A 15,914-nucleotide genomic window follows, 5' to 3' on the forward strand; every position below is an offset into this window, starting at 1 on the left:
CTCCTCCCGTAGTCCAAAGTGGGTGTTAGTTTCGAATAAAAGTGTGTGTTTCGTTTACCTATTTTGACCACTAGAGTGTAGTAGTGAGTAGACTATGTCTTTCAAGATAAGTGTGGGGTGTGTAACAAATACAAGACTTGAATGATAAAGGAAAAGAACATATGATTACTGTGAATAATGTCAATAGGGTTATAGGCTAGTGAGAATATACTTTAAATATATATACCACTAAGAAAAGTGAAATTTAGTTAAATTTGGATATTATGTGATCAATTACAAAGTATAAACAAGTATATATGAGATATGTTATACAATTAGGGCGGCCCGAGTGGTTAGCGTGTCGGCCTCACAGCTCTAGGGTCCTGGGTTCAAATCCAGGTCATGTCAATCTGTGTGGAGTTTGCATGTTGCATGTGTGACTGTGTCGGTTTCCTCCGGGTACTCCGGTTTCTTCCCACATTCCAAATGCATTGGTACCTCGAGATACGAGCTTAATTCGTTCCGGGACTGAGCTCGTATGCCGATATTCTCGTAACTCGAACGAACGTTTCCCATTGAAATGAACTAAAAACAAATTAATTCGTTCCAAGCGTCTGAAAAAACACCAAAAACAGGATATTGGATTGGAAATTTCTTTTTATTTCTTCTAATTCGCCATCTCTTAACAAAGTAACACATAACTAGTGGTTTAATATTACTAAAATGTGTTTAATAGTACTAAGATTATACGGATTTCGAAGGGGGGAGAGAGAGAGAGACGGGCAGAGAAGGGGGGCGGGCGTTAATTCATTCCAACCCTCTGAAAAAACACCAAAAACAGGATATTGGATTGGAAATTTCTTTTTATTTCTTCTAATTCACCATTTATTAACAAAGTAACACATGACTAGTGGTTTAATATTACTAAAATGTGTTTAATAGTACTAAAATTATACGGATTTCGAAGGGGGAAGAGAGAGAGATGGACAGAGAGGGGGGGGGCGCTTTTTGCACGGCAACACGCTCGTTTCATAACATAAACAAATTTAAATGAACTTGGATTACGATGCAGACACACTCAAAAATAAGTTTAATCTAACCTTAGACTAAACTTAATTCTAATTTTGTTTTACATTTTTATACTTTTCTCTCGGCCGGGTTAGCTCTGTTTGCCCCGCACCCACCCTTGCTTTCACTATCGATGGGCTGTTTGCTTTTGTATTCCCTTCAAAATATTCTGAAAATGATGCACACAAATGTCCTCACAATAGGATAACGCACGACCACTTGCCAACGAGAAGTAGTCTTGTATTAGCGATAGCTCCGCCAACGGGAGCTAAAAGGCTAAGGGGAAAACAAAAACACTGAAAAAATGCAACGCTCCGCCCAGTGCTCGCAGAGACATTACAAAGAGGGAGTTGCGACCAGACATTACAAAAAGGGAGTTGCGACCAGAGACATTATAAAGAGGGAGTTGCGACCAGAGACATTACACGAGGGAGTTGCAGGGAGAGAGCCCCTGATGTTCTTATGAGCAGCCAACGAGAAGTGATATATACTCGTATTAGCGACCGCTCCGTATTTCGCGCTGAGTGACGGAAAAAAACACTGAAAAAAATGCAACGCTCCGCCCAGCGCTCGTAGATATCTGTTATACACGAAAGAGATACGGCAAAAAAGACAGTGCGCTAAAATCATAAACAACCTCTCATGTCTTGGCTACCTGGCTTTCTCGTATCTCGAAATTCTTTTCGTGTCTAGAGATAATTATTTGCTCGAAATTTTATTCGTATCTCGAAATGCTCGTATGTCGGGGTGCTCGTATGTCGAGGTACCACTGTACATGCATGGTAGGCTGACTGGACACTCTAAATTGCCCCTAGGTATGGGTGTGTGTCCATGGTTGTCCGTCTCCTTGTGCCCTGCGATCGGCTGGCCACCGATTCAGTGTGTCCCCTGCCTCTAGCCCGGAGACAGCTGGAACGGGCTCCAGCACCCCCTGCAACCCTAATGAGGATAACGCGGTTCAGAAAATGAGAATAGATGAGATACAATTATTGATCAAATTGTATTAACATTCCTATAAAATTGGATTGTTTAACTTTATTCATCCCGTATTCGGGAAATTTCATTGTGACAGTAGCAAGGAAAGGCATAGTAGTTATAAGTTAGACAGTACAGTCAAAGGCCGCAGAACAACAAAGCAAAAAGCACAAAGTACTAGCAAATCAAAGTCAATGGGATCATTAAGAATCACCAAATCATTTAGACAGAAAAGCAGCAAAAACACAAAACGAGCTACGAGTTTCGGTAGCAAAAATGGATAGACTTAACATTCCTATAAAATATAAAGTGGAATACTGTGTAGAGTAGAATATATAGCCACAAATCCCTCTCACTATAACAGCTAGGCTTAGGAGTATAAGGTTGAAGCGATGCAGCGGTTATTAGGAGGCTTTAATGCAGTCTACATAGGTCTGGATCTTGTTGGCTTAAGATGTTTTAGATCAGGGGTGGCCAAGTCCGGTCCTCGAGAGCCGTTATCCGCTCTGTTTTCCATATCTCCCTCCACCAACACACCTGAATCAAATCATCGGGATTGGTATCAAGCTTCTGGACAGCTTGCTGATGAGTTGATTATTTGATTCAGGTGTGTTGGTGGAGGGAGATATGGAAAACAGACCGGATTGTGGCTCTCGAGGACTGGAGTTGGCCACCCCTGTTTTAGATGATGATTAAGAGGACTTTTCCTTGGTATTCTAACAGTCAGCGATCTTGACATGGATGAAGACTGAGGAGGGTGAAAGGCTGGAGCCATCCTGCTTCAGCAGTGAGACATGGCGATAACCTGTGAAAAGCAAAATATTGCATGTGAAGAGATGCAGCTCCTTTAACTTTTATTTCCTCACTGTTTGTGTTCAGTTAAATTGTTCACATTTATCTACACAAAGTGGCTTGGGTACTTTCGTTAGGCCTTTAATCATGTATCACTTCTGGAAACTCCCTTTTTTGGGCTGATCACAGCCATCACAATGAATTGGACAGCATATCCTAATGGCATATTTTTTATTCTGAGCTGGCCAAGAACGAAAAAATAAAGGAAAAGATGTCAGTCTGGTGGGGAGAGTGGTTAGCGCGTCGGCCTCACAGCTCTGGGGTACTGGGTTCAAGTCCAGGTTGGTCCACCTGTGTGGAGTTTGCATGTTCTCCCGGGCCTGTGTGGGTTTCCTCCCACATTCCAAAATCATGGTATGGTAGGCTGATTGGACACTCTAAATTGCCCCTAGAAGTGAGTGTGAGCATGAATGGTTGTCCGTCTCCTTGTGCCCTGCGATCGGCAAGCCATACTCAGGCCCGGAGTCAGCTGGGATGGGCTCCAGCACCCCCCGCGACCCTAATGAGGATGAAGCGGTTCAGAAAATGAGATGAGGAAAATATGTCGCAATGTGAACCAGCCTAATGTTTACAAATTACAAATGAAGCCTGAAAACCTCAGAATGGAAAGGCAAATACAATGCTAGATTGACAGGGGCAGTAACTAAAATGTGTGCCCCTCCTCCGCTATTATTATACACCTGTCTTTGAGTCTGTCAGTGTTTATGTAAAGTCACACTTTCATAAATATTGTCTGTATTGTATTATATTGGATTGGATAACTTTATTCATCCCGTATTCGGGAAATTGCGTTGTCACAGTAGCAAGGGGGTGAGGATGCAGAAATAGGAAAGGCATTTTAGACATAAATAGATAGGTAATAAATGGGTTAATAAATAAATACATGAATAAATATATAAATAATTAAGCGTGTTGATGAAATATATATATATATATATATATATATATATATATATACATATATACATATATATATACACCGTATTTTCACGCCTATTTGGCGCATCGTATTTTACGCCGCAGTGTTAGTAACGAGTGCTATTTCTGTATTTTAGACACACAAAGCACGCACCATTTCATTAGACGCATATATATTATATATGGATGAACATCGAAACGCAATAGCGCTGGCTACCGGAAGCAGCTTATTTCCGGGTTCCGGTGCGCAGTGACTGCTGGGAAATATAGTTCTTGGGCGCTACACCCACACGCTAAAAACACGCTTTAAAAAGGCAACGGAAGCAAAACTGAGTTCGGTAGTGCTTTATTTGGACATTTTACAATTTACTCAAGTCATCATCACCTTCAAATCCCTCAAACTCCTCATCTTCTGTGTCAGAATTAAACAATTGCCCAAACGAGCCTTCCAAATAGCCGGGTCCCCCCCTCTCTTCGTTCTCAGAGTCACCGTAATTTCCATGTGGCTCCTTAGAAATTATGCCAGCTTTGGCAAAAGCTCGAACAACCGTGCAAGCAGACACGTTCGCCCAGGCGGCAATGATCCATTGACAAATCGTAGCGTAAGAAGCCCGGCACTGCCTGCCACTTTTCGTGAAGCTGTTTTCGCCAGCGATCATCCACTGCTCCCACGCCGCTCGTAACTTTGATTTGAAAGCCCGGTTGATGCCAATGTCCAGCGGCTGTAATTCTTTGGTCAAGCCTCCGGGAATGACGGCAAGCTCTGAGTTCATTTTCATGATCTGGTTTTTAATCGTTGCTGTGAGATGAGCACGCATGGAGTCGCAAATCAAAACAGACGGCGAGCCGTGAAAAAATCCATCTGGTCGCTTGACATATTCGTCACGTAACCAGTCTCGCATTTTCTCCTCATCCATCCAGCCCTTTGGATTTACCTTCACGATGACGCCGGCTGGAAACTTTTCTTTAGGCAGAGTCTTTCGCTTGAAGATCACCATTGGTGGTAGCTTCTGCCCATTAGCATGGCAAGCGAGAACGACAGTAAAAGCCGACTTCTTGTGCCCCGTTGTTCGTATTGCCACCGTGCTGGTCCCCTTTCTCTCGACAGTGTGGTTCATCGGGATGTCGAAAGTCAGCGGCACCTCGTCCATGTTGGTAATGTGGTTTAGCTGTATAAGTTTGTCGGCAATCAGCTTGGACCAGTAGGTGCGGAAAACGGCTAGCTTGTCAATGTAGTCCGCCGGGAGTTGCTGCGCCACGGTTGTCCTCACTCTGATCGCCAGATGGTGCCGTTTCATAAAACGAAAGCACCACGATGGTCCTCCTTCGAAATGTTCAATTTTCAATTCTTCCGCCAGCGCTTTTGCCTTCAGTCGAGTGGTGACTGTGGAGACGTTTCTCCCAGCTGCTCTGAGATCAAGAATCCAGCGCTCAAGATGCTCTTCCAGGTCCGGCCACCTAGCTTTGCTCCCACGGAAACTCAGCTTCCTCTTGTTGACCTGGCGAAGCTCCTTCTCCTGCTTTCTCCATTTACGAATCATGGATTCGTTGATGTTGAATTTCCTCGCCGCTGCTCTGTTACCATGATCCACTGCATGATCGATGGTTAGAAGCTTGAACTGAGCTTCGTAAGAGTGCCTCTTTGTGGAAGTATTCATTCTTTCATCAATTTCGTCACACGCAGTTTCTGCGTGTGATGACAAGTAGGCTTTTTTGTGTTGTGGTAATGACGACATGGCCTATGTCCGATTATTATTATTATTATTATTATTTAGTTTGCAATTGAGCACATGCATCACTGTGCCCATACCAGCTGTATATATAGGAACCTTGTAGGGGCGTGGCTTTAGCATCTTCTCCCACACACCCCCTCCCAAGCCTTGCCCCTTGCCCCACCAACGTCCGCCTTCTCTCTATATATAAATAGGGTATTCGCAGGTAGTGCTCAGTCAGGCTCCGGAGCTCTCTCGGCGCTCGGCCACGATCGCCGCCACCGGCCGCTGCTGGCCGCCGCGAGCGCTCCCGCTCGGCGCCCCCGCGAGCGCTCCCACTCGGCGCCCCCGCTCGGCGCCCCCGCTCGGCGCCCCCGCTCGGCGCCCCCGCGAGCGCTCCCGCTCGGCGCCCCCGCTCGGCGCCCCCGCTCGGCGCCCCCGCTCGGCGCCCCCGCTCGGCGCCCCCGCTCGGCGCCCCCGCTCGGCGCCCCCGCTCGGCGCCCCCGCTCGGCGCCCCCGCTCGGCGCCCCCGCTCGGCGCCCCCGCTCGGCGCCCCCGCTCGGCGCCCCCGCTCGGCGCCCCCGCTCGGCGCCCCCGCTCGGCGCCCCCGCTCGGCACCCCCGCTCGGCGCCGCTTGGCGTTCACAAAGGGCGCTCTGCATTATAAGGCGCCCTGTCTATTTTGGAGAAAATGTTTGACTTTTATGCGCGCCTTATAGGCGTGAAAATACGGTATATATATATATATATATATATATATATATATATATATATATATATATATATATATATATATATATATATATATATACACATACACATACACATACACATACACATACACATACACATACACATACACATACACATACACATACACATACACATACACATACACATACACATACACATACACATACACATACACATACACATACACATACACATACACATACACATACACATACACATACACATACACATACACATACACATACACATACACATACACATACACATACACATACACATACACATACACATACACATACACATACACATACACATACACATACACATACACATACACATACACATACACATACACATACACATACACATACACATACACATACACATACACATACACATACACATATACATACACACTATAACCTCAAAAATTGAAATATTATTTAGGAAAATAGACACATTTTACTCACCAAAAATTATTTAATTTAAAAAAACTTATTAAACTTAAAAAATGTTAAATTCATATCTCAGGTCAAATATTCGCTTGGAATTTTCCTTGTATCTCACATCGTATGGGGTTAGGGTTAGGGGACACTCGTATGTCAAGGTATTACAGTATTGGTTTCGCCATTGTCACAAGTCTAACAGAATCTGCAATTTCAATAGACGCAACTGTCTTTCACATGGTCATTTATTTTAAGATGTGTCTCTCCCCTAAAGAAGCAACATAAATCCCCGTGCTTGGGCCAGGTAACCTCATTGTGCACTGTGACCAAACAAAACAATGTCACTGCCAAACAATGGTATGAATCTTTCATGATATCCGCACACATTCCAGAAACAGATGTACAGGGCACACAAACAGTGACATGTCATGTCTGTGAAAACCTGGATTTATTTCTTACTGTCACCTTCCTAATGAGAGCAGTCTAGCATCTTCACAATTTGACTCTGGTACCTATCTCTTTGAATGGCATCTCAATTTGAACACTCTGGATTCAACCCTCCTTTCTCACAGATACTGTACCTGTGCGGAGACTTGTAAAAGGCAGGGTGTACTGTCCAACGAAGCCATTTCTTGAAGCATAAGCATGGTCCTCAACCACAAAGCGAACAAGAGCCAGGCTTGGAGCATTGATGGTAAAATTAAAGGTGCAATCCCACTGTGGGTTGAAACCTGCCACAAAGAGAGAAGGATTGAAGATGTATTTACACAATTTAAGATTCCCCACGAGGAAAGAGAGTTCTAAGATGAGGAGACTTCATACAAAAGAGGATGTTAGTTGGAAAAAAACAGAAGGAAGCACTAAACAACCTTCTTAACCGGACCAGCTGCTTTCAACATTGATCAGTTATCAAGAACTGTCAATTTACTGATCCATCCACAGACAATGACAACCACTAGCGGGACTTAAAGAAGGCTACCTCTTCAATAAGCCTTCTCTATGCTTTGGAGGAGGAAGCAGAAAGATGAAAAAAGCTGTGACATGTTCTGCAGTGATGGGAGTTTGTGTTTGATTTATTTAATGAAGGGACAACACATTAATGAACATATACAGATAATCAGACATAGGCCCTGTCATCATCATCAACAACAAAAGCCTAATTGTCATCACACCCAGAAACTGCATATGACGAAATTGGTAGTGCTTCTCCATAAGGTGCGTTTTCTCGGCAAAAGACCTAAATAAGTGATAGTTTCGGACTCGTAATTTGGCATTCTGCCGTTATGGATACATCGCATCACCCCCCGAGCGGATCACTTACCTCTCACTGTCTTTTACTTACCTTCAGTCAGCCAGTAGGAGGCAGATCACCACCCAAACATCTTTTCATATTAACTCACCCCAAAGTTATTACACAGAAGGGATTGTGTGTTGTGTTACCGCAAGTTTAGAGTTCTGATGGATGTGGGGAAAAAACTGTCCTTAAGCCTATTTGTCCGACCTGTAGCGTCTGCCAGAGGGCAGCAGCTGGAACAGATTGTGACCAGGGTGGTATGGGTCCCCGATGATGTTCCTGGCTCTGCTGAGGTAACGAGGGCTGGCAATGTCTTCCAGTGAGGGCAGAGAGCAGCTGACGAGCTTCTGGGCAGTGTTAATCACTTTCTGCATGGCCTTTTTAGTCTGCTGCCGTACTTCCAGCGTACCACACTGTGATGCAGTATGCCAGGATGCTCTCCACAGTGGTTCTATAGAAGGTTACCAGAAGCTTTGTGTCCAAGTTGTTCCTCCTGAGTACCCTATACCCTATACTTGTACCCCTATATGTAAGATTATGGCCAAATGCTAATTTCCATCTTTAGTCCCTTGGACAGATTGATGTTAAAAACACAAGATAAAAACAATAAACAAACAGGAGGAAGAAGATAAAGAAAAGAAAACAGGACAAAAGACTAGAAAGCGGCATAGAAACGATGAGCCATACACAGATAGTGCAGGTCTCGGCAGTGTTGTGTTAACAATGTTGTTCATCCAGCAGCCAGGCTTTAAGATGATTGGTAAAGAGTTTCAGATGGGAGTTCATCTATAGTATTTGGTATCAAGTTCCAGGTACGTATATAAGGTACAAACAGAGAAGATGGTTTGGATAAATGCAGAACTGGTCGGCATTCACACGCATGTGGATTAGACGATTTCTATGCTAATTTACAGACGCTTGGAAACTACCTTGACAGATGGGGGTGCCTAGCGAACTTGGTGGCCAGGTAAATTGAGAACCATCATCTTATCTGGTTCTAAGTTGGAAAAGTGATAAACTGTAGACAGGAACTGACCAAAAGCTGCCAGAGCAAATATGGGTCTGACAGGAATGCTGGTGTTTTTATTGGGGCTTTCTTGGATGAAAATCCTGACCGATTTCACTTGCCTTTTGATTTCTTCTATTCTCATCAGGGGTGGCCAAGTCCGGTCCTCGAGAGCCACTATCCAGTCTGTTTTCCATATCTCCCTCCTCTACCAGACCTGAATCAAATGATCAACTCAACTTTGTACTTTATAATTTTCACTTTAATGTTTTTACAACGTTCTTTGATCTGTTAGCTTGGCTTCTTTCTGTTACTTTTTGGAATCATTCAGCCATGCCTGCGCTGTCATACACATGGGATTATCTGTGAACAATACGCAGCAGAAAGAGCAAAACCTTGATGCCGCTGGAAATCCAGAGATGGACAAAAGTGCCGAGAGAAGATGCGACGCTTCAGACCAATCATTCCATCTATTATTATGGGGAAAGTGAGATCCCTCCCGGATAATATGGAAGAGCTGTCAGCGCTTACCAGGCCAGAAACAGAGTTGAGGGTGTTGTACTCTGTTACTGTTGATTCGTCAGCTCCAGACTACTGAGGGACTGTGCGGATAAGCTTGGAAAAGTGACTCTGCATATTTTCAACCTCGGTCTCAGTCTTCAGAAGTTTGCCACCTTGTGGAAGACTTCCTGTGTGTGGTTCCAGTTTTATCATACTCTACTATGTCTTTTTCTTGTGTTTGTATCCGTTCTTGCTACGGAATCAAAGAAGGCGCCACTCAAGTGGCAGCCGGTACCGGTAGCCCCATCTGCTCTTGCTCGTTTTTGTGTCTTTGCTGCTTTTCTATCTTTTTTAATTGCATTTTAATATTTCTTAATGCTTTCTCATATACTTTGCTTTGTACTTTCTGCTTTTTGCTTTGTTCTTCTGCGACCTTTGCAACTCAACACCATCCGTCATGTGGCTTAGTTTCTTTGTGCTAGTCCTAGACGTCTTCGGAACCGTTTAGCTGTGCCTCCGCTGTCATGCACGCAGGATCAGCTGTGAGCAGTAGACGATAGTGCCGGAAGAAGCATGACCGGACATTTGGTCGCCGGACGTTTGGTCGCGGAGGTTTGGTCGCGGAGGTTTGGTCGCGGAGGTTTGGTCGCCCGGACCCAAACATCCGGCGACCAAAAGTCCGGCAACAAAACAAGGTAAAACAACACGGTCTACGCATCAATTAAAGCCAACAATGGCCCTGAGCGGTTTCACTGAGCGGACGTGTGAGTGTATAAGAGTTTGTATGTACATGAGTTGTCCCCTTAGGAAGGGACGTCAGTCAGGGTCTTAACAAGTTCTCCAACAAAACACAATAAAAGTACGGGAGATTTGGAGCTTTTCTTTAGCTTAATAATTAATAGAGCATTAAGTATGACTAAATAATAATTCGCAGTTTGTATTTATGGAATTTGAGCAACAATTTTAAATGGTAATTATCAATAACCTTCCGGGCGACCAAACGTCTGGCGACCAAAAGTCCGGCGACCAAACGTCCGAGCATTCCATCATTGTTCTCTCCCCGGTCAGATGGAGGAGCTGCCGGTGCTTTCTGGGCTGCTTGTGTGCTTTGAAGCCCCCCACCAGCCTCTCCGCTGCTGATGATCAGGTGATAGGAAAGTTTAGGATGATCTAGGCAAGAAGATTATCTTTAAAACATCCAGACTACTGAGGGACTGTGCGGTAACCTCAGTCTCAGTCTGGAGAAGGTCCCCATCTTGTGGACTTCCTGTGTGTGGCTCCAGTTTTTTACCAAGGTCTCCAATGTCTAATGTGTCTGTCTTGCTACTGCAACCATGGAAATTTCCCGAATACGGGATGAAATAAAGTTCTAATATGATCTAATCAGCAAGCTGTCCAGAAGCTTGATACCAATCCAGATTATTTGACCGGACTTGGCCACCCCTGATTTACATCATACACTTACTGATACAATTTTAGTGAAGCTGATAAATGTGGTTTTACTTTCTATTGTGCAGCCGTGAATAAGTTCCATTATGATTGTTACAAATACATACAGACAAACTAATAATTATGATTTGAGGGTTCACTATATTGTTACATTTTATGTTTCTGAATTGAACTGATTACAGTTACAAGGGCACAAGACAGGGCAGCACCAGAGGAGAGGTCCCTTGTAGGTTGTCCCATATACCGTATTTTCATATCTATAGGGCGCACCGACTGAAAGGGTTGTGTATCAGTTGTGGGTTCAATTTTTGTTTTTTTGAGCATTTAAAAGGTGCTTTGCCTCAATGGACCCGCTGCAATGGTCGTGCTAGCATGACAAATACCGTATTTTCACACCAATAAAATGCACCGTTTGACAGGGTGCAGTCTCATTGTCGGGTATATTTTCAGATTTTTGTCAATAGTTTAAGCGCTTCTTCAGAATGGGCACTAGCATGACCCTAGGCTAGCGTATGTTATGCTAACCTCTAGCATATGTTATGCTAGCTGCTAGGTTATGTTATGCTAACCACTAGCGTATGTTACGCTAGCTGCTAGCGTGATTTTTTTAAAGACCGCACAAGCAAAACTAAGTTTGATAATGCTTTTAATGAGGTAAAAGGTACATTCTGATATAAAGACTTCGACGTTCAACATGCTAGGCTCCACTGTCAATCAGAGTTGTGTATTCCGGGAACTTGATTCCAGCTTTGGTGACAGCTCGAACAACAGTGCTAGCCAACAATTGAGCCCAGTCATCCACAATCCACGACATGCATCACTCCCAAGCCTTTGATTCTCCTCGCTGTTTTATCGCCATCGACAATGCATTCCAAATCGTCACGTAACTCATGCGACGCTGCCTGCCCAAACTACAATGTTGGCCATCCGTTAGCAATCAGTTAGCAATCTGCTAGCAATCCGTTAGCAAAGTTGTTAAATTGTGTTCGTCCATGGCTTCAGTCCATTTTCCAAGCGTTCACACCAGCATTCTGTTGTCATTCACGTCAGGCATTTCCTGTGTAGCTCTAATATGATGTTTCTTTGAGTATTGAGAGTGTTTTTGAGGGTTAAAAGCACTGCAAGCACACGGAAGTCAAATGCCCTGCCACTCCCCTGGGATGTTTGAATGGATTTACCGTAATGCTTGGAATGCGCGGGTAGGCTATTTTTAGGGTGAACGTCCGCTGGGTTGATCGCAATAAGTAGCGTGCCGGCAAGAAATAAAAGCAGTCACTCAAGCAGTCAGGGCCATACAAAAATTGAATTTAGTGCACAGAGAAGGCGCACCGACCGATTGGGCGCATCGACCATTTTAGAGAAACAGGAGCAAAACTGAGTTTGATTTTGTTTTTTTGATGTAATGTGTATTCGCAATAATACAAGTCAGAACATTCACACATTTGCAAATCTGTCAAAGTCCTCATCTTTTGTATCCGACGTAAAGAGTTCGGCCAGGTGGGGGAGTTCACCAACAATCCTGGGTTCTATCTCACTGTCAGGGTCAGAATTGTCGCCATGGGGTTTCGTAATAGTGATTCCAGCTTTGACGAAAGCTCAAACTACATTGCTTGCCTGCACTTTGGCACAGGCATCGACAATCCATTCCAAATTGTCACGTAACTCGTCCGACGCTGCCTGCCAGTCTTTGTATGGAACTAAGTGTAACTAAGTGTTAAGTGTAGGTCAAGTGAAAAACTAGCTTTATAGATTAAATATTGCTCACTTTCTGTCATACAGTACATTCCGTTCCTCTTTTTCCTTTTTGTGATCCCATTGTGGGTGAGTGAAATCAATTTGACTGTATTACAATGGGAAAACATATTTTTAGTGGTTTATATTCACCACCTACTCACAAAGTAACAAATACCGATCCAGTGGTTATGATCTTCAATACTACTCAGTACAGACAGACGGCGCGGACGAGAGAGAGAGAGAGAAAGAGAGAGAGAGAGAGAGAGAGAGAGAGAGAGAGAGAGAGAGAGAGAAAGCACAGGAGAGAGACTTGAGGAACGCGCCTGAAATATAACATACAATTTAAATTTAACTTAAATGAAAATAGATTACTATACACACTTAAAAATAACTTTTAATCTTACGTTACACTAAATTTTAACCTGCTTGTGCAATAACCGAGGCAAAGAGGTTAATGTATTCCACCGCAACTATCGAGGCAGAACTTCCTGTTTCTCCTTGCCTCAGGACCGAGTGTTTGTTTTGTCCAGTTAGTTTTTCAAAACTGTTGAACCAGCCACGACTCGCTTTGAAGGGTTTTGCTGGTGTCTTTTTCAGATACTTGCTTTGCTTTCATATTTTCATATATTATGACTCGGTCATGCGATCTCCCGCTAACTGTTTATTTTTTATCCATCTTAAAAGAAGGCTCTCCATCTCGTTATGAATGTCACTGCTCAGCCTGGAAATTATGTTTAGTGCTTTGGAAGGCTTGATATCTTTTATACCATCCTTCTGCTTACATATCGTCGAAGTACTCCTCTCATATTGGCGAGCCAACTCAGTCACACATACATCACTCTCATGTTTTTCGATTATTTCGTGCTTAAAATCGATTGTCATCATATCCATTTTGTTGTCACTAACTAATAACATACCGTTATTTTGGATGTGATTAGTTTTCTTCCTGTCATTATCAATTGGAACACCATGTATCTCAACCCAAACCTGGGGATCCAAAAGGGCGGTAGGCTTGTTTCTCTCTTGTTTAGGTAGCTGCTGTGCTGAAATAACCTGGGATGACAATGAATAAATGAAAGAATACAATAGAAAAATGTCAGCGTTTGACCTTCTGTGCAAATGAAAAATCTTAGCAAACGTAAAATGGGAGTAGAGTGCTACAGTAATTGATGTTGACATGTATGATAAAAAAAAATCAGTAATCACTTGAATATTGCGGTTAATGTAGACTAGACATGGCTGCGATTAACGAAACACTGCGAACTAGGATCACCCCATTATGACTTCCATGATACATGTTATTACCTTATCATGGTGGTGGGGTTTGTGTGTCCCAGTGATCCTTGGAGCTATGTTGTCTGGGGCCTTGTTCCCCTGATAGGGTAACCGATGGCAAACTGGTCTGAGGTGACCAGACAAAGTATGCCTCAGAAGACCTCTTATGAGGAGCAACATTATTGGACGACGTCTTCCCTCGCCCGGACTTGGGTCACCGGGGCCCTGTTGGCCGGGCTTCCACACATGGGGCCCGGCCGAACACAGCCCGAATGGACGACGTGGTTCCCCCTCACATGGGCTCACTACCTGTGAGACGGGCCAAACAGGTCGGGTGCGTCGACAGTTGGGCGGTGGCCAAAGGAGGAATCTTTGGCGGTCGGACCACCGGCTGTAGAAACTGGCTCTTGGGACATGGAATGTCTTTCTGGTTGGGAAACAACCAGAGCTAGTGTGGGAGGTTGAGAAATTCCAGCTCGACATAGTCGGTCTAACTTCTACGCACAGTTTGGGTTCTGGTACCACTCCTCTCGAGGGGGGTTGGACACTCTTCCACTCTGGAGTTGCCCACGGTGAGAGGCACCGAGAGGTTCTGGGCATACTTGTTGCCCCCCAGCTTGGTGCCTGTACATTGGAGTTTACCCCAGTGGACGAGAGGGTAGCATCCCCCTGTCTTCAGGTGGGGGGACGGGACCTAACTGTTGTTTGTGCATATGCACCAAACAGCAGTTCAGAGTACCCACCCTTTTTGGAGTCCTTGGAGGGCGTGCTGGAGAGTGCTTCTTCTGGCGACTCACTCATTCTGCTGGGGGCACGTGGGCAATGAGATTGAGACCTGGAGGGGAATGATTGTGATTGGAACCGAAGAAGCTGTGGCCAACCAAGTGCCTCGACCTGAATCGTAGTCTGCGTTGGGTGAAATTGTATTGCAGGGTTGGCAATGGGCCTGGTGGTAAGGAGGACCTTGACGAGTTGGTCGAGGGGCACCAAAACGAACTCTCAACGGAGCAGGAGTTAATGCAATGGTCGGCAATACACGAGGAATTCAACGAGAAGGTGGCTGAGGAGGAAGAAGCCACCATTTCAACAGCACAAATGAGAAAAAAGCGGGTTAGAAATGTTATGGACTTTCTGACTTTGTGGAAAAAAAATCCTGTAAAAGTGTTTACGAGTCGTGCGATCACCCACTTTGACGACGTTTGTCTTGTGCAGTTTAGAAACTTAAAAGTTGTCAAAGGCAATTGTCTTTAGATCGATTTTTCTCAATTGTCTTTAGATCGATTTTTCTCAATTGTCTTTAGATCGATTTTTCTCAAAACGAGCCCCGCCGAAGGGGAACTTAAATCCAAAGAGGTAAGAATCAGTGGCGATAAATAATATGGGTTCGCAAAGACTCAAAAGGCGTGGCGTGCTTTCTGGTCAGGGTCATATGATCAGCAACCGTTTTTTCCAATGTTAGCATAAAAACATCAAAATAAGTCGTTGTGAGCAGTTTTTAGGAAGATTTTTAGTTATTCGTGAATTTGGCATATTTGTAACAATGCCCAGACCCGCAAATAGTCGGTGGTTAACTGTATCCAATATATAATTATTAGGAACAAAATGAATGAGAATCATGTTATTGGTATTCCCAGTTATCATGTCTGTTGTCTTACCCTAATAGTTAGCAGAACAGATGCTTGCCCAGGACCTCCACCAACATTTTCCGGATTAAAGGTGGTGTAAGGTTGGCACATGAAAGAGGGCTTCAGAATGTAGCCACATTTACCATTCTGCAGGAACCTGCCTCTATTTAGATCCATCTCTTCTCCAGGGGTTTGGAAATTTAGAGCCACTAAGAGAAAAATACAGCAGAACGGTGCTTGATTTTGCTGTCCTAAAGAAGATATTGAAGCAATATCTGGAAGTTGGGTTTCGATTTGAGTCTATGAAATGCTATATAAATAGTGGTAT

The 15,914-nt window shown here is 44.1% G+C and overlaps 1 protein-coding gene across 3 annotated transcripts in view; it reads right to left on the reverse strand.

The window, feature by feature from the left end:
* Positions 1-2,549: 2,549 nt before the first annotated feature.
* Positions 2,550-15,914, reverse strand: part of LOC144092541 (1-phosphatidylinositol 4,5-bisphosphate phosphodiesterase delta-3-A-like) — a 102,022-nt gene continuing 88,657 nt past the window's right edge. For 2 of the 3 annotated variants that reach the window (XM_077625420.1, XM_077625421.1), the window contains 4 exons: positions 15,617-15,795; positions 13,604-13,739; positions 7,284-7,433; positions 2,550-2,827 (listed from right to left, as the gene is read on the reverse strand). In XM_077625420.1, the coding sequence (XP_077481546.1) occupies positions 2,739-2,827; positions 7,284-7,433; positions 13,604-13,739; positions 15,617-15,795 (554 nt within the window). In that variant the 3' untranslated portion in view covers positions 2,550-2,738. The remainder of the gene's footprint in view (positions 2,828-7,283; positions 7,434-13,603; positions 13,740-15,616; positions 15,796-15,914) is intronic. The other variant, XM_077625422.1, reaches the window with a different exon arrangement.

Source organism: Stigmatopora argus, chromosome 18 (assembly GCF_051989625.1).
Source record: "Stigmatopora argus isolate UIUO_Sarg chromosome 18, RoL_Sarg_1.0, whole genome shotgun sequence".
Taxonomy (NCBI): domain Eukaryota; kingdom Metazoa; phylum Chordata; class Actinopteri; order Syngnathiformes; family Syngnathidae; genus Stigmatopora; species Stigmatopora argus.